This window comes from Salvelinus alpinus, chromosome 26 (assembly GCF_045679555.1).
Source record: "Salvelinus alpinus chromosome 26, SLU_Salpinus.1, whole genome shotgun sequence".
NCBI classification, from domain to species: Eukaryota; Metazoa; Chordata; class Actinopteri; order Salmoniformes; family Salmonidae; genus Salvelinus; species Salvelinus alpinus.
In genome coordinates this window covers 1,807,195-1,831,910 of record NC_092111.1, presented here as the reverse complement: position 1 = coordinate 1,831,910, position 24,716 = coordinate 1,807,195, and the positions used below count along the sequence as shown (strand labels likewise).

Below are 24,716 nucleotides of genomic sequence, written 5' to 3'. Positions count from 1 at the left end.
GTACGTACACATAACTGCACGAGACGACAAAATGATAGCACAATTCGTAGCATGTTTTGATACAAGAAGCGGGAGTGAGTTTTTAGCGAATCAGAATGCAGAGCACAATGCACAAAAAAAAAAAAAAAAATGCATTATGAAAATCCGCGAAATAGCGAATCCGCGATAAGTGAACCGCGAAGTGGCGAGGGATCACTGTATATATATATTGTTCACAGCATTTTAAGTGTTCATAATTATTTATCTGTTTTGATATATTCTCTTTTTTGGGGTTAAAATTGGGTTAAAATTTGGGTTTGAATTTTTCAGAAAAGCTGTGCCACCTGGTACCTATGTCACGCAATGCTGCTATGTAGCTTTTTTCATAGGCTACTGTGTATAAATCATAAAACTGCATAAGAATGTCATATATAGGCCTATTCATGACTGAGTCTGTTTTTCGCTGAGGATTATAGGCCCAGGTCAGCCTGGTCTCATAGACTAGATGTAACATAGTAAACGCCAATCTGAGACACTAAAATGAGTATGATATAAAATCAAATCAAATCAAATGTTATTTGTCACATGCGCCACATTTCACCTTACAGTGAAACCTTACACCTTACAGTGCAGTTTTAGGAAAAATACAAAAAAAAAAGAAAATAAATAAAAGTAGCAAATAATGAAAAAGCAGCAGCAAAATAACAAAAGCGAGGCCATGTAATTGAGGTAATAATGTACATGTAGGTAGAGATATTAAAGTGACTTATGCATAGATAATAACAGAGAGTTGCAGCAGCGTAAAAGGGGGGTCTGGGTAGCCCCCTTTTACATTGCTGGGGGAGTGGTAATGCAAATAAGTCAGAAGGTTACATTAGGGTTGATGGGTGGTAACATATTGTACAAATTGCAATTTGTAACATATCATACAAATTGTAAATAATAACACATCATACAAAATGGATGATGGACATCCACAAATTAAAACATACCATACTATGTAACTGTAGTGTCCTGGATTTACATTTACTATGTTTTGTCTACCCCTGAGTCCAGGTTGCCCTAGTGAAGACAACACTGCAAAACAAGGTTGTTGAGAAGGATGAAGTAGTATAGCCAATCTTTTGGTCCAAGCTATAAACATCATGGACAATTTTTTTTTTTTTAAATGGTTCCCCATCTTGCATCCATGACACAGGCAGTCAGGATAGTAGACCACTCTAGAAAAAATCACCTCCCACTGTAGGCTAGTCTGTGTTCCTGCTATGTTACCCCACCCCTCTTTCCCACCCTCTCAACTTCTGGCCACAGTCAGTGGGCTACATTGTAAGAATAGACAGCCACAAGATTTGACACTCTGGGAATGGGATCACTAATAAGAACCAAGAAAAACTTTCGATTCTTTCGAGTTTTCCCACTCCAAAGACTTCTCTTCATTCAAAGGGAATAACTCTACATGCAGCTAAATGGAAGAGGGATAATACCTGACTTAAAGAAAATCACAAATGGGATAAAAGTAGGAAGAAATCTTCCAATATAGGCTACAGCAGGTTTTTATTTTGTTATAAGCTATCACATGTAGGCTATTTGTTATTTATTTCATGTTGGTTTTATCTTGTGGCCTTTATTAGAAAACGAAATGTAACATGCCTATTAAGTTAGCCTAATCAATGTTTCATCGGATTATCAAATGAAAAAAATCATATTCTATTTAATTTGGAATTTCTTATAGCCTATAATTAGACAATTTGACTATGATAACAATATCCGCTTTTTTTCAAAGTAAAAGATAAGCCAGTGAAGGCTTTAGACTACATGCAGAACATCTCAAAAAACAGCCTTGTGTTGAAGCAACGGAAGTCTTTTGTGTCAGAAAGCCTACTCTGATTTCTAAATGTGCGTCTTTGGGGCTGGCACAGTGCATGGCGCATAAAGGTGTTGGACCAAAGAGAGTATTAGCTTTATACAGAAACCATGGCAAAGTGGTTCAAAGAATTCCCCATCAATTTGAAGAACGGTACTGATAGGATCCGCTCAGCTTCAGAATCAGGTTCCCAATCCAGGGGTAAACTTGGACTGGTAGCTGGCATTGGCACCAAAGTAACCAGCTCCAAAGTGAGTTCGAGCAAAAACTCGGGAATGGATAGTAGTGGCGGTGGTGGAGGCGTTGGTGCTCTACTGTCTGGAAGAAATAGAAAAAATTCTGCCATCGAACTGGGAAGGAATGGCACACGTTCGATAAAGGATGGAAACGTTTGGGATAGCCTTATAGGTAAAAGTCGCAAAAATTCCAAAGCAGAAACGCCAGTGTTTGATGAGCACCAGCCACTGAAAAGTTCCAGTTCTGCGAATGCCTACATCAGTCGTCTGATTAAAGTCGATAAGAAGGACAAGAGCCCAAACTTCAACAGCAGCCCAGTGGTACTCGATACAGAGAAATCACAGCCACTGTGCAAAACAGAGACGGTAAGAAAGGTTGAAGCACTTTAGAAATTGTAGACTATTTCTAGTTTCAACTGGATGTGATGCTGGACTCAGGGGTAGACCTAACATTGTAAATGTAAATCTGTCTCCCTACATTTAGTATGATATGTTACGTTTCGTATGGTATGTACAATGCCTTCAGAAAGTATTCCCCCTTTACCTTTTCCACATTTTGTTGTGTTACAGCCTGAATTGAAAATGGACTAAATTGAGCTTTTGTGTCACTGAGCAACACACAATACGTCATAGTGTCGAAGTGGAATTTAGTTTGTAGAACATTTAAGAAATTAATACAAAATGAAAAAACTGAAATGTCTTGAGTCTATAAGTATTCAACCCCTTTGTTATGGCAAGCCTAACTAAGTTCAGGAGTAAAAATGTGCTTCACAAATCGCATAATAAGTTGCATGAACTTATTCCGGGTTCAATAATAGTGGATAACATGATTTTTGAATAACTGCCCCATCTCTGTACTCCACACATACAACAATCTGTAAGGTCTGTCAAATCATCAAATCAAATCAAAGTTTATTTGTCACATGCATCGAATACAACAGGTGTAGACCTTACAGTGAAATGCTTACTTACAAGCCCTTAGCCCTTAACAAACAATGCAGGTTTAAGAAAAATAAGTCTTAAGAAGTATTTACTAAAATAAACTGAATAAATATAAAAAATAAATAAAAATAATGAAGAGCAACAATAAAATAACAGTAGCGAGACTATATACAGTGGGTACCGGTCAATGTGCTGGGGCACAGTTTAGTTGAGGTAATTGAGGTAATATATACATATAGGTAGAGGTAAAGTGACTATGCATAGATAATAAACAGAGTAGCAGCAGGGTAAAAATGGGGGTGGGGGGATGTCAATGAAAATAGTTCGGGTAGCTATTTGATTAGCTGTTCAGGAGTCTTATGGCTTGGGGGTTGAAGCCTTTTCGACCTAGACTTGGCACTAGGCGTGCGGTAGCAGAAAGAACAGTCTATGACCAGGGTGGCTGGAGCCTTTGGCAATTTTTAGGGCCTTCCTCTGACACTGCCTGGTACAGAGATCCTGGATGGCAGGAAGCTTGGCCCCAGTGATGTACTGGGCCGTACTCACTACCTGTATGCACTATCCACTAGTGCCTTGCGGTCGGAGGCGAGCAGTTGCCATACCAGGTGGTGATGCAGCCAGTCAGGATGCTCTTGATGGTGCAGATGTAGAACGTTTTGAGGATCTGAGGACCCATGCCAAATATTTTCAGTCTCCTGAGGGGGAATAGGCATTGTCGTGCCCTCTTCACGACTGTCTTGGTGTGACAGTCTTTCACAATTCCTGACATTTATTCACAGCAAAAATTCCCTCTCTTAGGTCAGTTAGGATCACCACTTTATTTTAAGAATGTTAAATGTCAGAATAATAGTAGAGAGAATGATTTACTTCAGCTTTTATTTCTTCCATCACATTCCCAGTGGGCCAGAAGTTTACATACACTCAATTAGTATTTGGTAGCATTGCCTTTAAATTGTTTAACTCGGCTCAAACGTTTCGGGTAGCCTTCCACAAGCTTCCCACAATAAGTTGGGTGAATTCCTGGCCCATTCCTCCTGACAGAGCTGGTGTAACTGAGTCAGGTTTGTAGGCCTCCTTGCGCGCACACGCTTTTTCAGTTCTGCCCACAAGTTTTCTATATGATTGAGGTCAGGGCTTTGTGATGGCCACTCCAATACCTTGATTTTGTTGTCCTTAAGCCATTTTGCCACAACTTTGGAAGTATGCTTGGGGTCATTGTCCATTTGGAAGACCCATTTGCGACCAAGCTTTAACTTCCTGACTGATGTCTAGAGTTGTTGCTTCAATATATCCACATAATATTCCTACCTCATGATGCCATCTATTTTGTGAAGTGCACCAGTCCCTCTTGCAGCAAAGCACCACCACAACATGATGCTGCCACCCCCGTGCTTCACGGTTGGGATGGTGTTCTTCGGCTTGCAAGCATTCCCCTTTTTCCTCCAAACATAATGATGTTCATTATGGCCAAACAGTTCTATTTTTGTTTCATCAGACTAGAGGACATTTCTCCAAAAAGTATGATCTTTGTCCCCATGTGCAGTTACAAACCGTAGTTTGGCTTTTTTATGGCGGTTTTGGAGCAGTGGTTTCTTCCTTGCTGAGCGGCCTTTCAGGTTATGTCGATATAGGACTCGTTTTACTGTGGATATAGATACTTTTGTACCTGTTTCCTCCAGGATCTTCACAAGGTCCTTTGCTGTTGTTCTGGAATTGATTTGCACTTTTCGTAACCCAAAGCAAGTTCATCTCTAGGAGACAGAACGCATCTCCTTCCTGAGCGGTATGCGTGGTCCCATGCTGTTTATACTTGCGTACTATTGTTTGTACAGATGAACGTGGTACCTTCAGGTGTTTGGAAATTGCTCCCAAGGATGAACCGGGCTTGTGGAGGTCTACAATGTTTTCTGAGGTCTTGGCTGATTTCTTTTGATTTTCCCACGATGTCAAGCAGAGAGGCACTGAGTTTGAAGGTAGGCCTTGAAATAAATCAACAGGTACACCTCCAATTGACTCAAATGATGTCAATTACCCTATTAAAAGCTTCTAAAGCCATGACATAATTTTTTAATTTCCCAAGCTGTTTAAAGGCACAGTCAACTTAGTGTATGTAAACTTCTGACCCACTGGAATTGTGATCCAGTGAATTATAAGTGAAATAATCTGTCTGTAAAAGATTGTTGGAAAAATTACTTGTGTCATGCACAAAGTAGATGTTCGAACCGACATGAAAAAGCTACTTTGTTAACAAGAAATTTGTGGAGTGGTTGAAAAACGAGTTTTAATGACTCCAACCTAAGTGTATGTAAACTTCCGACTTCAACCGTAGGTAGGAATAAAGTATAAATATATCAATGATGTCGCTCTTCCTGCTTGTGATTCTCCGATCCACCTCTACGCATACGACACCATTCTGTTTACTTCTGGCCCTTCTTTGGACACTGTGTTAACAAACCTCCAGACGAGCGTCAATGCCATACAACACTCCTTCCATGGCCTCCAACTGCTCTTAAATGCTTGTAAAACCCAATGCATGCTCTTCAACCGATCGCTGCCCACACCCGCCCACCCGACAAGCATCACTACTCTGGACGGTTCTGACTTAGAATATGTGGACAACTGCATATACCTAGGTGTCTGGTTAGACTGCAAACTCTCCTTCCAGACTCACATTGTGCATCTCCAATCCAAAATTAAATCTAGAATCGGCTTCCTATTTCGCAACAAAGCCTCCTTCACTCATCCTGCCGAACATACCCTCGTAAAACTGACTATCCGACCGATCCTTGACTTTGGCGATGTCATTTACTAAATAGCCTCCAACACTCTCCTCAGCAAAGATGTAGCCTATCACAGTGCCATCCGTTTTGTCACCAAAACCCCATATACTACACACCACTGCAACCTGTATGCTCTCGTTGGCTGGCTCTCGCTTCATACTCGTTGCCAAACCCACTGGCTCCAGGTCATCTAAAAGTCTTTGCTTGGTAAAGCCCCGCCTTATCTCAGCTCACTGGTCACCATAGCAACACCCGCCCATAGCACACGCTCCAGCAGGTATATTTCACTGGTCATCCCCAAAGCCAACTCCTCCTTTGGCCGCCTTTCCTTCCATTTCTTTGCTGCCAATGACTTGAACGAATTGCAAAAATCACTGTTGCTGGAGACTTATATCTCCCTTTCTAACTTTTAGCATCAGCTGTCAGAGCAGCTTACCGATCACTGCACCTGTACACAACCCATCTGTAAGTAGCCCACCCAACTACCTCATTCAAATAAATTGTTATTTATTTTTTCTCTCTTTGCACCCCAGTATCTCTACTTGCACATCATCATCTTCACATCTATCACTCCAGGGTTAATGCTATATTGTAATTATTTCACCACTATGGCCTATTTATTGCCTTACCTCTCTAATCTTACTACATTTACACACACTGTACATAGATTTTTCTATCGTGTTAGTGACTGTATGTTTGTTTATTCCATGTGTAACTCTGTGTTGTTTTTGTCGCACTGCTTTGCTTTATCTTGGCCAGGTCGCAGTTGTACATGAGAACTTGTTCTCAACTGGCCTACCTGGTTAAATAAAGGTGAAAAAAAAAAAAAAAAGTGAATAGGCAACAGGATATATAGTAAACAGTAACAGCAGCGTATGTGATGAGTCAAAAGGGTCAATGCAGATAGTCCCGGTAGCTCTTTTAACTAACTATTTAGTAGTCTTATTGCTTGGGGGTTGAAGCTGTTCAGGGTCCTGTTGGTTCTAAACTTGGTGCGTTAGCAAAGCGAACAGTCTATGACTTGGGTGGCTGGAGTCTGACCATTTTTAGGGCCTTCTTCTGACACCGCCTGGTATAGAGGTCCTGGATTCCAGGGAGCTCGGCCCCAGTGTGATGCTAATGATAAATTCTAATAATGCATTTGATAATTAGTCTTTATTTGTTTGTTTGTTTAGCTTGCAATACGTTTTATTTTGGGGGTATAGGCCTATGTAGCAGTAATTGTATGAGGGCCGGGGTGTATAATGACTACAAATTCAAAGTATAAACTTGAACTTCATTTGGATAACTATCAATGAATGAATGAAGCATAACTATTATATTATATTAACAGCCATGAGTATTATACGCCATAGTAGGCTGCAACACAAATCCTACTCAAAAATAACATGTGGTGTCATTAATACTGTTGACACTGAAAAGCAAAGGAACAGTCGAAGCTGTGAAAGTTGATATCATTGTTTCAGTTTTCCTCCCTCCCCTTTGTCTCTGAATCTCATTGTATCCACTCCTCCTTGTCTGCCTCTCTTTCCCTTCCTTTCCATCTCCCTCTAAATTAAATTCAATTCAAAGGGCTTTATTGGCATGGGAAACATATGTGTACAAGTGAAATAGATAATAAACAAAAGTGAAATAAACCATACAAAATGAACAGTAAACATTACACTCACAAAAGTTCCAATGGAATAAAGACATTTCATATTTTCACCCCTATTGAAAGTTATCCCTCCAATCCCCTCTGTTCCTGGCACAGTGTTCCCCCTCTCTCACCCCTCCACCTCCACCTCATCCTTCTCTTTTCTCTCTTTCAAGCCCCAGGTGAAGGCTATCATGTTGTAAAAAGCATTGTGTGCTAATCCAGGTCCCCTCTGGCTAGGCTTTGAAAATAAAAAAGCGAGTGAAAACGATGTAGAGAAAAAAATATATAAAAGAGGGAGGAGAAATAGAGAGTTTTATGTTTTGAGGGGTAAATCCCTTCCCTGACTCCTGAGTGCCCCAGTCGCTGGGGTTGTCAATCTGCCTGTCTTTGTTTGGCTTTGAAAGGGGAATCTCTCAGGGGCCTCAGAGGAAGCTACAGTTTTGCAGCATTTCCATTATAAGACTTTATCCCGGTGTTTGGCATAAAGACACAGACTTTTGTGTTTCCACCTATGAGGCCTGGCCCCCCAAAAAGTATACATGGCCCTAAAAAGACCTAACCTGACATGGGGCTGAGTAACTCAGGGTGTGATAAATTGTAGCCTATATATAATTTCGCTTATCCTACGCACCATATTGTGGTCAGGTCACAGGAAGTGCTAAAGCATGTGTGTGTGTGAGCAAGAGAGAGACAGAGATTGTGTCTGTGTGTGTTGTTGGAGTTGTCCCTAAAAGTGCTAAAGCAATCACCAGTTGAATCAGATTTGGCATACTCTGTGCTGTTAGATCCTGGTAGAAGGATGGATGGACGCATTGGGGCCTACAGATGTAGGATCTTAATTTGATCAGTCTTTTGTTGATGAGAATTTTCCAGGCACAGCAGGAAATGCACACTTGTAGTGTATTCAAGTTTTAAAAAGTTTGTAATTTCCACTTTAACATTTCAGACTTGATTTGCCCTAACGTAAAATGTTTAATTTCCCTACAAAAAATGTCCATGAATTATGATCCACATAATTATTCACCTTTCCTGTTGTTACAGGAATATTTTCCTGCTGTAGAAAACTGTCTCAATTTAATATCCTACATCTGTATCAGTCATTGACTCAGTCATCATGCTTGCAAGGCAACATGACTAGAGATTACTTGATCTTGTTCACCAGCCGGCTCGCTATATATATATATATGTTTTTAAATAACCTTTATTTAACTATAAAAGTCAGTTAAGAACATATTCTGATTTACAATGACAGCCTACACCGGCCAAACCCAGACGATGCTGGGCCAATTGTGCGCCGCCCTATGGGACTCCCAATTACAGCAGGATATGATACAGCCTGGATTCAAACCAGGGACTGTAGTGACGCCTCTTGCACTGAGATGCAGTCCCTTAGACCGCTGCGCCACATGGGAGCCCAGGTTAGAGATGACAGAACAAGAACACTTATTACAGCAAAACGACCCCCTGTACAGACACTGACCTGGTATCTAGTATCAGGCAGTGAGAAACTTGAAAGGCCTTGGCACTAATAAAAAGACAGAGCAGAGCAGTCAAGTGTGAATGAATTCCTTTTGCAATGTTGGAATTTAACAGATACTGTAGGTGGTGTTGTTAGGATAATGGTTCTGGGACAAAGAAGATGCTGTCACGTTCGTCATAAGGAGTAGACCAAGATGCAGTGTGGTATGTTTCCATCCTTTTAATATGGAATAGAAAACGTCAAACAACAACACGAACAAACGAACCGCTATAATAATGCTGACAGGCAACTAAACATAGACAAGATCCCACAAAGCACAATGGGAAAATGGCTACCTAAATATGATCCCCAATCAGAGACAACGATAAACAGCTGCCTCTGATTGGGAACCATACTAGGCCAACATAGAAATATAATTCACCTAGATAACCCACCCTTAAATCACACCCCTACCTAACCAACATAGAGAATAAAAGCTTTCTATGGTCAGGGCGTGACAGATGCAACAATGATACCGCTGTACTCTCTTTGAACATTGACAATAGATGGGCCTGATTGGGTACTGCTTTGTATCACTGATGATATATGTATGTTTGATCTCTTTGGGAAGCAGGGCAATTTAGATAATATATAAGATAATGTCACCAAAAACCCCTTGATGTCTCTTTGTTGTTATCTCACCTCTTCCTTTCCCTCTAGTGAATCATACTTCTACTCTGTGGGCACAGATTAAGACTAGTCTTGGACTGTAAAGCATGCTCAATGGATAATCTCAATTGAAATAGTTTTGAAATCTAGGACTAGCCTTAATATGTGTCTGGGAAACCAGAGTCTTTGAGTAGTTTTCATGCGTATTCATTTTGCTGTGCTCCTTTGCTTCAGGTCATCATTCTTGAGGACTATGCAGATCCCTTTGACGCCCACAAGACTCGGGAGCAGAGGGAAGCGGAGAGAGAGGGGGAAAATGATGGATACATGGAGCCTTACGATGCACAGCAGATGATCACAGGTGACACATACTATTCAGTATTTTAGCCTACTAAAATTTGGATAACAAGCATTGATTTTGGATCAGGTCCCATCTTTGAGGATGAGGGATTGGCCTTTGGTAATCTGATCTGATATCAGTGGCCAGGAAAGAGCAGAGTTTGTGGCTGTTTTTTTTATTGTTGTTCGTATGCATATTTTTAGTTTTAGTTCTATGTGTGTTGGTTTGTGCAGGCATGTGTGCGCCAGGCCTCATTGGCTGTATTCTATGTATGTGTGTCTTTCATGGGTGAATGATTAGACTGCCATTTTTAGTATAGCCAGAAAAGAGCGATTAGAAATGTTGAAGAACGTGAACTCAATCGCCTAGCACTGGAGGTTGCTATGGCAACTGTGTTGTGCTAGGACAATGGGTGAAGTTTCCTGTCTCTGCTTCCTTTTTCCTGTCTCTGTTTCCTTGTACTTTTCTCCTGAAAGGAAGTTTGCCCTCAGTGACTACTCCCCCTCCGCTCTCCTCAGACAGAGCCCCTGCAAGGCCCCCTATATGCGCAGGCTCTGACCATTTTTCAAAACATCCAGGAAGACAACTGGTCAGTCGACCAATCACTTGCTCTCTTGACCTCCTTTGATTCTGTCGCTTCATTGTTTTACCCAAAATGGTACAATACACTGCTGTGACACTGAAAATGGCCTGTTACTAGGGTGACCAGACGTCCCCGTTTTCCGGGGACAGTCACCGTTTTCCGGGGACAGTCCCCGTTTTTGGTGGCCTGTCCCCGGCTGGAGCTGTCCCCGGAAATGTCCCCGTTTTTAACTGTGCGTTAAAAACAGACTGCAAAGTGAAATAATATTTTACGTGGCAAGAAAGACCGGGCAGCAGAGCCTACCGGTTTACGTCTCAATCGGTTGGGCTTGTTTTGTCCAGCAGAGGGGGCTGCTCGCTATATCAGCTTCATTCACTCTTCTTCGACTAACTACTTGCTCGCGCTAGTTTTAGAAAAAACTGCTGTGGAAAACTTTGCTAGAAGCTAGCAAGTGTCAAGTGAATCTATAACATCACCACAAAAGTATTTTCAAGCCAGGTAAGTTACAATTGTTTGAGATACTAGCTAATGATGTTATAATGTCACAATTTATTATATAGATAGATGATCTGCTTTATAAGGTTTTAAATAGCTTATGCTAGCTAACATTAGCTATGTCGACTAAGTTAACGTTATCTAGCTAGGTTAGCTAGCTACTTTCATGGTAACGTAAACTCACGTAAACTCGTACATCGCCTTGGTCCATACTTATTTTAGCACCCCCAAAACGTAATACTTCCAGATCAACTGTAATGTCAATACCATTGTAATGCACAATTTCTCCTCTTTCCAACAAAATCAATTACATGACCTAAACACTGCCTGTTTCTGCATAATTCAAGCAGGCAATGAGCCCCGTCGGGTCTTTTTAAAAATGGCGGGTGGGGAAGCGAATCTAATGCGTTATAGTGAGAAGGACAGATGTCCTGTGGGAAAATTGCTTTTTTCACTCGATCTGTCCAACTTATCACCTTATCGCCTCTAAAATTTAAATAAAACACTATAAAGAGTTTATATAATGTGTCATTACATACCTATTTGAAGGTTTGTGTCGAATTTGAATCGGGTTTTTAGGGCGGTGCTAAAGTGATCTTGAGAATGATGACCACATGCAATGATGACGAAAAAAATGACTAGGTATCCCCCCCTTACCCCCGGCACTGTCCATTTCTTGTTTTTAAACGATGAGAGAAGTGCTACACCTGGTGGAGAGAGATTGTAAGACAGAAATAGTTGCTTTATGCGTGCTGTACGTTACGACATGACACGTCAAGATGTAACGGAGGGTCAGTTTTTTCAACTTTTCTCCAATACTATAGAGCCATTACCATGTCGATCAACGCTTGAATAGAAACCTAGTTCACACCCCCGATTTTGAAGTCAACATTAGTTGACAGTCCCATTAGTTTTCTTTGTAGCCTCGTTTGAATGTCGCGGTTACGCACATTTGTACAGAATGGGGTGAGTTTACGTTAGCTAGGTTAAAAAACGTTCACATGTAAACATGCAGTGGACGGGCTATTTTGAAAATATGATTATATTAAATTAATGCATAATTCTGAGAATATTTATTTGTAGATTACAATTTTAATGGTTTGGCATTATAAGTAGTGTGAAAATACATTTAGAAATTTTCATGGATAACATTAGCATAATGTTTTCTGTTAGAGAGTGGAGAGGAGGAAGACTGGAAAGGAAGAAGAGTGAAAGAGAGAGAGGAGGAAACGTAAAGATACAATTGCCAATTTATTATTACAAACAATGTTTTTGAGATAAAATACAAAAATGAGGCAAGCAATGCGAATCTGTTAACCAAAGTATTTTATCTAATAGTGTACTATTTATTATTAAAGATTAGAGAGGAAGGAGAAGGAAAAATTAGGGGAGTAAAAAGAGTGAAGCGAGGAGAGTGTGGAAGAGTGAGGTGGAAAGAAAGAAAGAAAGAGCAGGAAGACGAGTGAAGAAAAGAGGAGAAAGATTGGAGGAGAAGAAAAAGTTAAGAGAGTGAAGAAGAGCAGACAGGAGGTACAATGGCTCTTTCCAAGAAACGGAAATGCCATTTTAATGACAACATGATGAGAGAATTTCCATTTATACGCTCAGGTCAAGACGATAGAAGGGTTAACTGCACCCTTTGTAATTCCTCTTTTTCAATTGGCAGCGGGGGAAGAACGGCAGTGGTAGAACATCAACAGACGAAAAAGCATAAAGCCTCTCTGATTGCCCGTGTTGGTATGCCCTCTGTCACCACATTCTTCAAGTGCCGACAGAGATGGCCGCCTCGCTTCGCGTTCCTAGGAAACTATGCAGTATTCTGTTTTTTTACGTGTTATTTATTACATTGGTACCCCAGGTAATCTTAGGTTTTATTACATACAGTCGGGAGGAACTACTGGATATAAGAGCAACGCCAACTCACCATCATTACGACCAGGAATATGACTTTCCCGAAGAGGATCCTGTGTTTTGCCCACCACCCGGGACAATGGATCGGATCCCAGCCGGCGAACCAATACAACGACGCTGTAAAAGGGGCAGACGAAGCGGTCTTCTGGTCAGGCTCCGTAGACGGGCACATCGCGCACCGCTCCCGAGCATACTACTCGCCAATGTCCAGTCTCTTGACAACAAGGTTGATGAAATCCGAGCAAGGGTAGCATTCCAGAGAGTCATCAGAGACTGTAACGTTCTTTGCTTCACGGAAACATGGCTCACTCGAGACACGCTATCGGAGTCGGTACAGCCAGCTGGTTTCTTCACGCATCGCGCCGACAGAAACAAACATCTTTCTGGTAAGAAGAAGGGCGGGGGTGTATGCCTTATGATTAACGAGACGTGGTGTGATCATAACAACATACAGGAACTCAAGTCCTTCTGTTCACCTGACTTAGAATTCTTCACAATCAAATATCGACCGCATTATCTACCAGGAGAATTCTCTTCGATTATAATCACAGCCGCATATATTCCCCCCCAAGCAGACTCATCGATGGCCCTGAACGAACTTAATTTGACTCTATGTAAACTGGAAACCACATATCCTGAGGCTGCATTCATTGTAGCTGGGGATTTTAACAAGTCTAATCTGAAAATTCTATCAGCATATCGATTGTGCTACCTGGGCTGGTAAAACCCTGGATCATTGTTATTCTAACAATTCCAGCTTTCGGAAAAGCTGACCACGACTCCATTTTGTTGCTTCCAGCCTATAGACAGAAACTAAAACAGGAAGCTCCCGCTCTCAGGTCTGTTCAACGCTGGTCCGACCAATCTGATTCCACGCTTCAAGATTGCTTCGATCACGTGGATTGGGATATGTTCCGCATTGCGTCAAACAACAACATTGACGAATACGCTGATTCGGTGAGCGAGTTCATTAGCAAGTGCATTGGCGATGTCGTACCCACAGCAACTATTAAAACATTCCCCAACCAGAAACCGTGGATTGATGGCAGCATTCGCGCGAAACTGAAAGCGCGAACCACTGCTTTAACCAGGGCAAGGTGACCGGAAACATGACCGAATACAAACAGTGTAGCTATTCCCTCCGCAAGGCAATCAAACAAGCTAAGCGTCAGTATAGAGACAAAGTAGAGTCGCAATTCAACGGCTCAGACACAAGAGGTATTTGGCAGGGTCTACAGTCAATCACGGATTACAAAAAGAAAACCAGCCCTGTCGCGGACCAGGATGTCTTGCTCCCAGACAGACTAAACAACTTCTTTGCTCGCTTTGAGGACAATACAGTGCCACTGACACGGCCCGCTACCAAAACCTGCGGACTCTCCTTCACTGCAGCCGACGTGAGTAAAACATTTAAACTTGTTAACCCTCGCAAGGCTGCAGGCCCAGACTGCCGTCCCCAGCCGCGTCCTCAGAGCATGCGCAGACCAGCTGGCTGGTGTGTTTACGGACATATTCAATCAATCCTTATCCCAGTCTGCTGTTCCCACATGTTTCAAGAAGACCACCATTGTTCCTGTTCCCAAGAAAGCTAAGGTAACTGAGCTAAACAACTACCGCCCCTTTGCACTCACTTCCGTCATCATGAAGTGCTTTGAGAGACTAGTCAAGGACCATATCACCTCCACCCTACCTGACACCCTAGACCCACTCCAATACCTATGTGAGAATGCTGTTCACCGACTACAGCTCAGCATTTAACACCATAGTACCCTCCAAACTCATCATCAAGCTCGAGACCCTGGGTCTCGACCCCGCCCTGTGCAACTGGGTACTGGACTTCCTGACGGGCCGCCGCCAGGTGGTGAGGGTAGGTAACAACATCTCCACCCCGCTGATCCTCAACACTGGGGCCCCACAAGGGTGCGTTCTGAGCCCTCTCCTGTAGTCCCTGTTCACCCACGACTGCGTGGCCATGCACGCCTCCAACTCAATCATCAAGTTTGCGGACGACACTACAGTGGTAGGCTTGATTACCAACAACGACGAGACGGCCTACAGGGAGGAGGTGAGGGCCCTCGGAGTGTGGTGTCAGGAAAATAACCTCACACTCAATGTCAACAAAACAAAGGAGATGATCGTGGACTTCAGGAAACAGCAGAGGGAGCACCCCCCTATCCACATCGACGGGACAGTAGTGGAGAGGGTAGAAAGTTTTAAGTTCCTCGGCGTACACATCACGGACAAACTGAATTGGTCCACCCACACAGCAGCAAGAAATAGGTTCACTGTTCCAACCATCAAGGCCATGCTTCACGGAGAAGCTGGCCAAAGACAGAGCAATCCTGAAGAAGATACATTCTTCTGAGAAATATACAGATTAGGTTGGTATAAGTATACAATGTAGGTACGAACCTCATCATCGTCTTATTTCTTTATTATGTTGTTAACTATTTCACATATACTATTGCCTGTTTTTTTCAATTTTGCTCATGTTCTCTTCTGCTCTTATTCTACCCAGACGACCAGGACCACTGAATGGCTGTTCAGATTGGACAGTTCTGTCTTGTCTGTAGTGTTTCTGTAATATAGTTGTTTTCTCTGTCTATCACAGTGTGCCTGTTAGACTAAATACACGAAACTGGAATTGTCCCCCTTTTTTATTTCATAGATAATAACATTGAATGATATATTGACCGCCGAACTGGAAATGTCCCCGGTTTTAATTTCAGAAATCGGGTCACCTTATGTTACACACGAATCATCAAGGCTTTACCAATGTATATCTTACTACCTGGCTAAGTTGGGAAAGCCCGTTTATAGTGCCCTGGGGAATATGGCTGACCGCAGATAACACCATTTTAGTAGTGTGTCACACTTAAGTACATTCTCATATTGAAGTGGTGCAGGAACAGATGTGACCAGTGCATTGTGACATACAGTATTAAACAGTGGTTTAAGTATTTTGTGACAGTCCAAGCTCAGCACATAATGTTTTGGCATTGACAACATACACCAGCTGACATCACTCGTCAGCTGCATGCTATGTCAAGTGAATAACTCAATTGCTCAACTGTTCAAAGCCCATTTACGCTTATTATATTATTATTTATTACATTTTATAAACACATGTTTTCTCTAAACACATCATGCTTTCTCTATTCCTCATTGTTGCACTGACCATAATTGGTGGTTCTGTTCTAGGATCAGTTAACCAACATTTATCAGATACTGATATGGATGTGTGAGGCAAAATACTGGCCTAGGATCAGATGTCTGGGAATGGTAACTCTAGCTGTTGCCTGAATTGTTGGGTTGGACACACCGTGACGACGAACAGCTAAAAGCTGGGTGCCGGTGAACGGTGGCTCCTTGTTACTGATTCAACATGTAGAATAATCTGAAAATGAACAGAAAATGGCGGCCAATACTCTAGTCAGAGGCACTCTGGTGTGTTTCCTCTCTAACAAGAGTCGCTGCTTTTTTTTAAACAGAGATCAGACGGAGGGGTTCCAAGGACATGCTGAAGATGTGTGTCCTGCTGGAGGGGGTTGAGGGGGAGGTGGAGGAGGGGCGACCCGTGCCCCCCCAGATCTACGACATGACCTATGAGGGTGGTGTGGAGGGTGACGGAGGGAGCGCGAAGACCCCGGTCACCAGGCCAGAGTTAGATCCCCGGCTCCCTGCTGAGAACCAGCTGCCCTGGGAGTGGAAGAAGGAACAGACTGTCAAGGCTCTGCCTGGTACTATAGTTGAGACAAGACCTACTGCACAATCATACACAATTCTAGCACGCTACCACTGGCTATGCAGCTATGCAACCCCTATCACAACAATCTGCTGATGCAATGATGCATCTATTAAGTGGCTGACCCCTCAAGCTCTAAAGTCTATAATGTAATTAGACATTCTAAACCAGTACACCAGATCAATATCAATATACAGTATTTGCTACACAGAAGTTGACCACCCCTTTTACATATTTTCTCCCTCTGCTCTGACTCCTCCTCGTCCCCAGCCCAGTTTGACAGCCCTGAGCACCCCACCCCAACCAAAGAGGACCCCCCCGCCCTCACCCTCACACGGCAGCCCCAACAGCAGCCCCAACAGCAGCAGCAGCAGCATCTGCGACAAAAGAGCTGGAGCCAGAAGATCCTGAAGTCCTCTCCTACTTTCTTGCCCTCCCTCTCCTCCCCGCCCAGCATCAGCCCTGAGGCAGAGGTGTGCCGGGTGGACCCCACCCTGCCCCTGGAGAAACAGAGGTGAGGATGGGAGACAAGGGAGACAGGGTTTATAGGTCAACGGCAGGGACAGATGCAATAGATTGTTGCTTTAAAAAAAACTTCTCTTCAGTTTTTTTCTGCAGCACATAACAATACATTTGATATGTAGATATGTACCTGTCACTCTTTCCATGTACCGGTAGGGGAGAGTGGGGTAAGTTGAGTCATTTTTACATTCAGCATCACCATGTCAAGGGAAATATAGTGCTTTTTCTAACAAAGGTATCTACATATATTTCAGAATGTTGTGTATCTCTAGAAATAATCAGAATTCATGTGAACATAACAGTTTTGAAAACATATCTTACCCCAGGTATGGGGTAAGTTGAGCATAGGGAAAGGGTAGGTTGAGCTGACTTGGGGTTGTTGTCCTTGTGCTTCTGCTACTCTATCATAGCCTTTTTTCATAGTTTTTTTTCTTCTTTGTCACTGTGTCTCTTCCGTGTCATTCAGTCAATTTCTTTCATCCCTTGCTGCTGCTCAAATGGACTTCTTCCCTTCTCTCACTTCCTTGGCTGCTCTGGACCCCTGCTTGTTTTATGTTTGTGTATACAGGGCATGATGATGTCTGCTCTGTAACAATACATATTTTGAGTTCATATGCCTATGCTATGCATATACTATGCATAAACTGGACGAAATGTAATCACCCATTGGCTCAACTTAACATTTTGACTATATTAGCCCACACAGCTACAAGGATGCACTTGAAGGCTATTTTTAGGACCTCATATTGTAGCTTATAGAGACCCCAAGTGATGTATAAAACAATCTTAAAACGATCTACTTTGGTTTAAATACAAGCATCATGAAACCTATAACACTAATTAATTTGACTTTGTGAAAATCCGTATTTTTTTGGACCTAACTTGCTTACCAATTTTGTTGTATGTGTTTTTTCTGTCACAAATGACATGAAATGATGATCTCTTCCTAAATCTTTGGTCACATGATTCATTTAGTGTTGGGCTTCCTAGGAACAAGTGGTGGCACATCCAGGGGAGAACGACGGCCCCCTCTGATTGAAGCCACGGAAGTTCAAGGCCAACTGCGGTACTGCAGGCATTGTTGGCAGAAAACAGGACTCCCCAAATATAGTGAATAGAAAAATGGCAATCTTTAAGTACATTTTTTTTTTTACGAAGACAATCACGGTACCAATAATTTATTCAAATACAGCAGATGTATGTAATTGAACAGACTATTTAAAATTGCACACAGAAGAAGTTCCCCGGTCGGCCTTCAACTTGAGAGACTCAATTAGAAGACGCAGCACTGAGATAGCCTGCAACGGCACTTCCTGGAGTAGGTCAAACTGTGCACGTTATCTTTCCATGAGACGCCATCTTTAACCGACTTCATTTGGCTTCAATACGCTATAGTCTTCACATAGGAATGAATGGTGTCACGTGACCGATGGCTTTGTCCATTCATATATACAGTCAACGAACCCTTTAGCTCAACCTACCCCACTCTCCCCTATACCTTGCAGTTATACCTTGGTTTGAATCCAGGCTGTATCACAACCGGCCGTGATTGGGAGTCCCATAGGGCGGCATCCGGGTTTAGCCGGGGTAGGCCGTCATTGTAAATAAGAATTTGTTCTTAACTGACTTGCCTAGTTCAATAAAGGTTCAATATAATATAAAAATCCTCCTCTCATTTCTGACCCCTGTGCCTTCCGTTCCCTCTGTCCTTCGGTTGCTCTAGCTGGTACCATGGCTGTGTAACACGCCAGGAGGCAGAGTCTCAGCTCCAGTCCTGCAAAGAGGCCAGTTTCCTGGTGAGGAACAGTGAATCAGGAACCAGCAAATACTCCATTGCGTTAAAGTGAGTATACTAGTCACTAGTACATCTGTTTATTCTCTTCAGAGCTGATACCATACATAATATGTCCAAAAATAATTGCAGTTGATGCATTGGATCCCTAAATGCTAATTTAAGGCTACATATTATGAATTGTGTGGAATAGCGAGCCAGGGTTTGAATTTGAGATTTCAATTAAGTAATCAATCCTTTTTACCTCTGTACCTTTTTTTACTCACTCTCTCTCAGGACAAGCCAGGGCTGTGTTCACATCATTGTTGCCCAGACAAAGGAGAATGGCTACACGCTGGACCAGAGTAGCTGTGTGTTTCCCAGCATTCCAGAGGTGGTGCACCACTACGGCACTCAGCGGCTGCCTTTCAATGGGGCCGAGCACATGGCCCTGCTGTACCCCGTGCCACGCCTTTACTGACTCCACCCCCACCACACTCAGGTGTACCTCAACAACCCCATGCCTCTGCATCTGCATGAAATCATCCTCAACGAACTCCAATCTAATGCTGGCCCCCAACAGCCTCAATACATATATCTCTTTATCTATTATCATTCACTCTTCAGTCCCTCTCTCTTTAATGTTATTTAATCCATATCAAAACTATTTTTTTTCAGTCTTATTTTCTCCTGGATCAACAGAAGACAGCAAGCTCAGAGACCTGGGTATTGCTCTTGCTGTACAATCATTCCCTCACCTTTCATATGCAGCTAATGCAAAACACCCAGGCTTCTGTTTTGCATGTGAAACTTGGGAGAAACTCAACCCATGCCTTGATTGTACAAACGGGGCAGAAATGAATGATCAAATGAGTCAGAGCCCTGCCAGTTAGAATTTAGTCAGAATTTCTACTCTCAATTCAAAGATGTGTAGAGAATACAGTATCATTAATCATAATTTTGGTTTAAGCTGGTTTAAGCTGCAAAGGGATAAAGCTAGTGCTTTGTTCGAACGAAAAACAGTAAAGTTACTCTCTCACCCTCTGGTGGATGTGCTGGCTCACTGCACCAACTGTACACAACCCTGTGGAGAACAACAACTACTGTACCTGACAAAGACTACTATAGGGAAAGGGTAATACCTAGTCAGTTGTACAACTGAATGCATTCAACTGAAATGTGTCTTCTGTATTTAACCCAACCCCTCTGAATCAAAGAGGTGCTGGGGGCTACCTTAATCGACATCCACATCATCGGTGCCCGGGGAACAGCTGCCTTGCTCAGGGGCAGAACGACAGATTTTTACCTTGTCAGCTCGGGGATTCGATCCAGCAACATTTCGGTTACTGGCCCAACGCTATCCAACACTGTACAAAGACTACTTCACGTCTACGCTCACAGCAAACATTTAACTTATGTTCTTAGCCTTCTTTTTTATATAAAGGAGAGATATCCTCCCATCACCCAATTTTCCTCATCTTATCTACTGTACAGTGAACAGTGACAGTTGTGTGACTATCTGTACCACCTGCATTGTGAACCATTGAGTGATTCACCCTAATGTAATGTGCCATGGGTTAGGCTAGCGTCACCCTACGGGATTGAATATCCCTTGATAATTACATTAAACCGCAGGCTCCTAATCCTGGTCTTCAAGTACCCACATGTATGCCGGTTTTCACCTCATATGATCTCTGCATCATTAATAGAATTGTTGATTGAGCACTCATATGACTGGTTCGATTTTTAAAACCCTGACCATGGCCAACTTGCCTAAAGTCAGTGACTGTAAAACTGAGCATCAACAACTAGTTAAGATGTTGTTGGAAAGCTGATGGAGTTCCATGTGTTAACTACTGCCTGAAACAAACCAAGAAACAAAATACTTGATTTAGATGCACAGCGCTGTGGAATATGACTGAAAATGTGTCAACAGACCCCATGTTAATTTCCAATGTAAATTGGTGAGATATTTGGTGGAGGAAAAAAATCTGACGTTTGATCTGTGCCTTACCTTCCCTGTCACATTGCACCACCTGGTGCTAACAAATGGACCAACAAAATAAAAAGTGGCAATGCATGTTTGCTTTGATTTGATACTACGTTGTCTCGCTCACCTGCCGGCTCTTTCTACAATTCGAGCCTGGGGACGAGGTTAGATACCATGTAACCCTAGATAATGACTTGTGTGTGTACTCGTTATGAAAAGATATGCTAATACCATTGTCAATCCTACTTTGTCTTTTGGTGTAAAACAAGAATGAGTTACTGATGTGGCTGATTTAAATAAAATGTCCTTAGTTGGTCCATGGTCGTTTACCTATATCCTGTGGACATTTGTAGTCTCTCTTTTATTATTATTCAAGTGGAGCATACACGTAGGAATCTCGAATGATTATTATACACTTGGTTAAATAGCCAATTGTCTAGTTGCTATTATTGACAGCTCTGATCGACATGTTCAATTGGCATGGCTGGTGTGACGTTCCCCTGTGGGGTTATATAGGTGCCTCCCAACTTGTCCTACTCAAGGCTCTGATGAAGGCGAACTCCACCGAAACGTATGCCTGTTTGTTTGTCCCGTTAATAAATCAATCAGATCTTTATTTCCCTGCATAGTCATCTGTTGAAGTGTCCTGGGGTAAGGAATGTTTTTTTGGATTGAGTGGTCTGTGTTTTGGGATTTTACTGCCTTAAAAGCGGATCATACGTGAAGAAAGTCATATTGTATGGGATCAAGATGTTGTGATGGTAGTGCATGCGGCCATATGGAGGCGTGCTATGGGATGATCAAGGTCAGTACAGGCAACTCTATACACATCTGTGAATCCAAATGCCCACAGTTCATTAGTGACTAAAGTTTTGTCTGTAAATGTTTCAAAGATCCTAGGCATATTGTAATATAATCTGCTTCATTTAAAGAATACAGCTATTTAGACGTTGTCCACTTACTATATTTCCCACACCAATTCCCTGTAGGCTTTTGTATACCCTTGCCCCATCACTGCTGCTGTCTATGTCGCTGAAAAATGTATAACTTTGTCAGTATCGGGTGTGCTGCAGAGTGCATTCAATTGGTCAGCAATCAAGCAGCTTCTATTGCCGTATTTAAATGTGTAGTTCAGAGTGTAAAGGGAAAGAGTCTGGGGATAGATTGGGTGTAGCGTGGACTCAGCAGAGTGAGGATCGGGTGTAGGGTTAGGCCTGGGACAAACCGTTAAGGTAGAGGTTAAGAGCAGGGGCACCCAGGCCACTTTGCGTGCAATTGAGGTAAATGCATCACAAAGAAATGCATAAGTGTAACATCATTACACCCAGTGGTATCAGGGATACTTAACGAGAAGGAAGGAAGAACACCATCCCTCTCTCTGTCCTTGACTGTCTGTTTCTCCCCCTCTCCTTTATCACTTCATCACTGTGATATCTGAGTCTGATAATCTATCAACAGAAATCACCTTGTCTTATTGAGAGGGCATTCCACATGTGTTGGTCCTGAGTCAGGTTGACGTGAACATTGAGATGGTTAGAGTTTCAAGTCCACTTGTGAATGCAAGTCCTGGGACCTAAGGTTGGGTATACTATTCCTGAAAGAAACACAGACTAAGCACAATGTTTTTGTACCTCAGTTGTCTGGTACCTCAATTGTCTGCATTCTTATAATACATGCCATTTAGCAGACGCTTTGATCCAAAGCAACTTACAGTTATGCGTGCATCCATTTTTTTACATATGGGTGGTCCCAGGAATTAAACCCACTATCCTGTCGTTGCAAGAGCCATGCTCTACCAACTGAACTACAGAGGAACACTTCTTAGAAAATCCTACATCTAGCTAGTTAGTTCAGCTTAACTTAATAAAGCAGGTAAGGTAACCAAAGCACCATTTAAAAAAAAATTCAATACAGCAGTTGTGGTCCTAAATTGTCCTGGTCATTGAGTCCTTTGGCACACCATTATAGTGCACAACTCAAGTGGCCATAAGAGACATCGACATGTTCTACTTATGGACTACTTATACATGATCAAGGTGTGCCTTTTTAAATTCTACTTGAGTGATACAGTAAGATAAGTGCTAGATATACATTAGGATGGGGTCCTAGTCTAGAGCGGTAGTTGGGTTACAGTTGGGTGAATATACAGGATACAGAATATCTATTTTCTTTTTGTTTGATTCCATCTTTCCCTCACGCTATCTCAGCCCCTCCGGCTCCTTCGGCTTGCGTGACAGACAGGACCGTCTGACTGTGACTGATGGACGGGGCAGTTTGTCATCTTGTTGTCGCTTGACCTGGCCCGCCGGTAACCGAAGTGTCCCTATCGTCCTTATCTGCCTGTGCTGTCTGCTTCCCCAGTGACAGGACCAGGATCTGTGTCCCACTTCTCCTTACCTTACCCAGGCTGGCCCAGCCATGTGTGTCTCATAAAGGCCGAGTGAAAGGTCCAAGGTCAAATGTGTATTTGATACAAGTATTTTGAATGAGGTGCTGGTTCACTTGTTTTGGTTTGTAAAATAGCTAGGCAATCGCTCTGTGTGTCCAAGAGATGTACCGTAAGACTTCAATTAATCGCCCAGGTGTTTATTTGCTTCAATCACTGAACACAACCGGTGCTAATTAGAGACAGGCTGAGACAGGATTCTATTTCCTTAATGCACACAGCTTTTGCAGAATAAAATTGTGAAAGACTACCACACTGTTTATTGTTACCAGTATGACCGGTATAAACATTATAATAACAAATCCATCACAGACTTACAATGACTAGGATGCCCATCATACTAGGATGCCCCCCGATTTTATGCTTCAGCACCATTCTCTCACTCGTTGCGCTTCTTGTATACACCGTAGTTGCGGTGACCATGTCAAACCACACTGCTGTCTCATCCATGGCAGTGACGTTGCTCTCCTCTCACTGGGCACACAAAACGTCCTGTCACTGGGCACACACCTGTTTGAATCAACGTTGTTCCCCACGTCATCGCAATACAATCATGCTGAACCAACGTGAAATTGACATTGAATTGACGTCTGCGCCCAGTGATCTGTATCTTCTTTTGCGCAATCTTTACCATACTCGCTGAAGTTCACTGATAAACAATTCATTCCAGTGTTTATTTGAAACAAAGTATTTATTTGCTAAACTGTCTGCCGATGCCCGGCTATTAAAAGGGACAGGCGGCTATTTAGACTCGGCATTTAATTTAAGTTTTACAATATTACTCAACTTATCACTTGTAGATTAAGACATATGTGTCCTATACCCAATTACAGTGTCTCCTGATATCATAGTGGTTGGCTAAGGTATACTATGATCAAAGTAAATCTGTCAATTCTGTGTTATGTACAGTGGGGCAAAAAAGTATTTAGTCAGCCACCAATTGTGCAAGTTCTCCCACTTAAAAAGATGAGAGAGGCTTGTAATTTTCATCATAGGTACACCTCAACTATGACAGACAAAATGAGAATCCAGATAATCACAATGTAGGATTTTTAATGAATTTATTTGCAAATTATGGTGGAAAATAAGTATTTGGTCACCTACAAACAAGCAAGATTTCTGTCTCTCACAGACCTGTAACTTCTTTAAGAGGCTCCTCTGTCCTCCACTCGTTACCTGTATTAATGGCACCTGTTTGAACTTGTTATCAGTATAAAAGACACCTGTCCACAACCTCAAACAGTCACACTCCAAACTCCACTATGGCCAAGACCAAAGAGCTGTCAAAGGACACCAGAAACAAAATTGTAGACCTGCACCAGGCTGGGAAGACTGAATCTGCAAT

General features: G+C 42.4%; 1 protein-coding gene across 1 annotated transcript; it reads left to right on the top strand.

Annotated features, from left to right (window-relative positions):
* Positions 1 to 1,304: 1,304 nt before the first annotated feature.
* Positions 1,305 to 21,267, top strand: LOC139554426 (SH2 domain-containing adapter protein E-like). The gene is made up of 6 exons (XM_071367190.1): positions 1,305 to 2,445; positions 9,803 to 9,929; positions 16,389 to 16,637; positions 16,913 to 17,156; positions 18,888 to 19,007; positions 19,233 to 21,267. The coding sequence occupies exons 1-6, from the start codon at positions 1,954 to 1,956 to the stop codon at positions 19,414 to 19,416; spliced, it is 1,416 nt and encodes a 471-aa protein (XP_071223291.1). The 5' UTR covers positions 1,305 to 1,953; the 3' UTR covers positions 19,417 to 21,267.
* Positions 21,268 to 24,716: the final 3,449 nt, after the last annotated feature.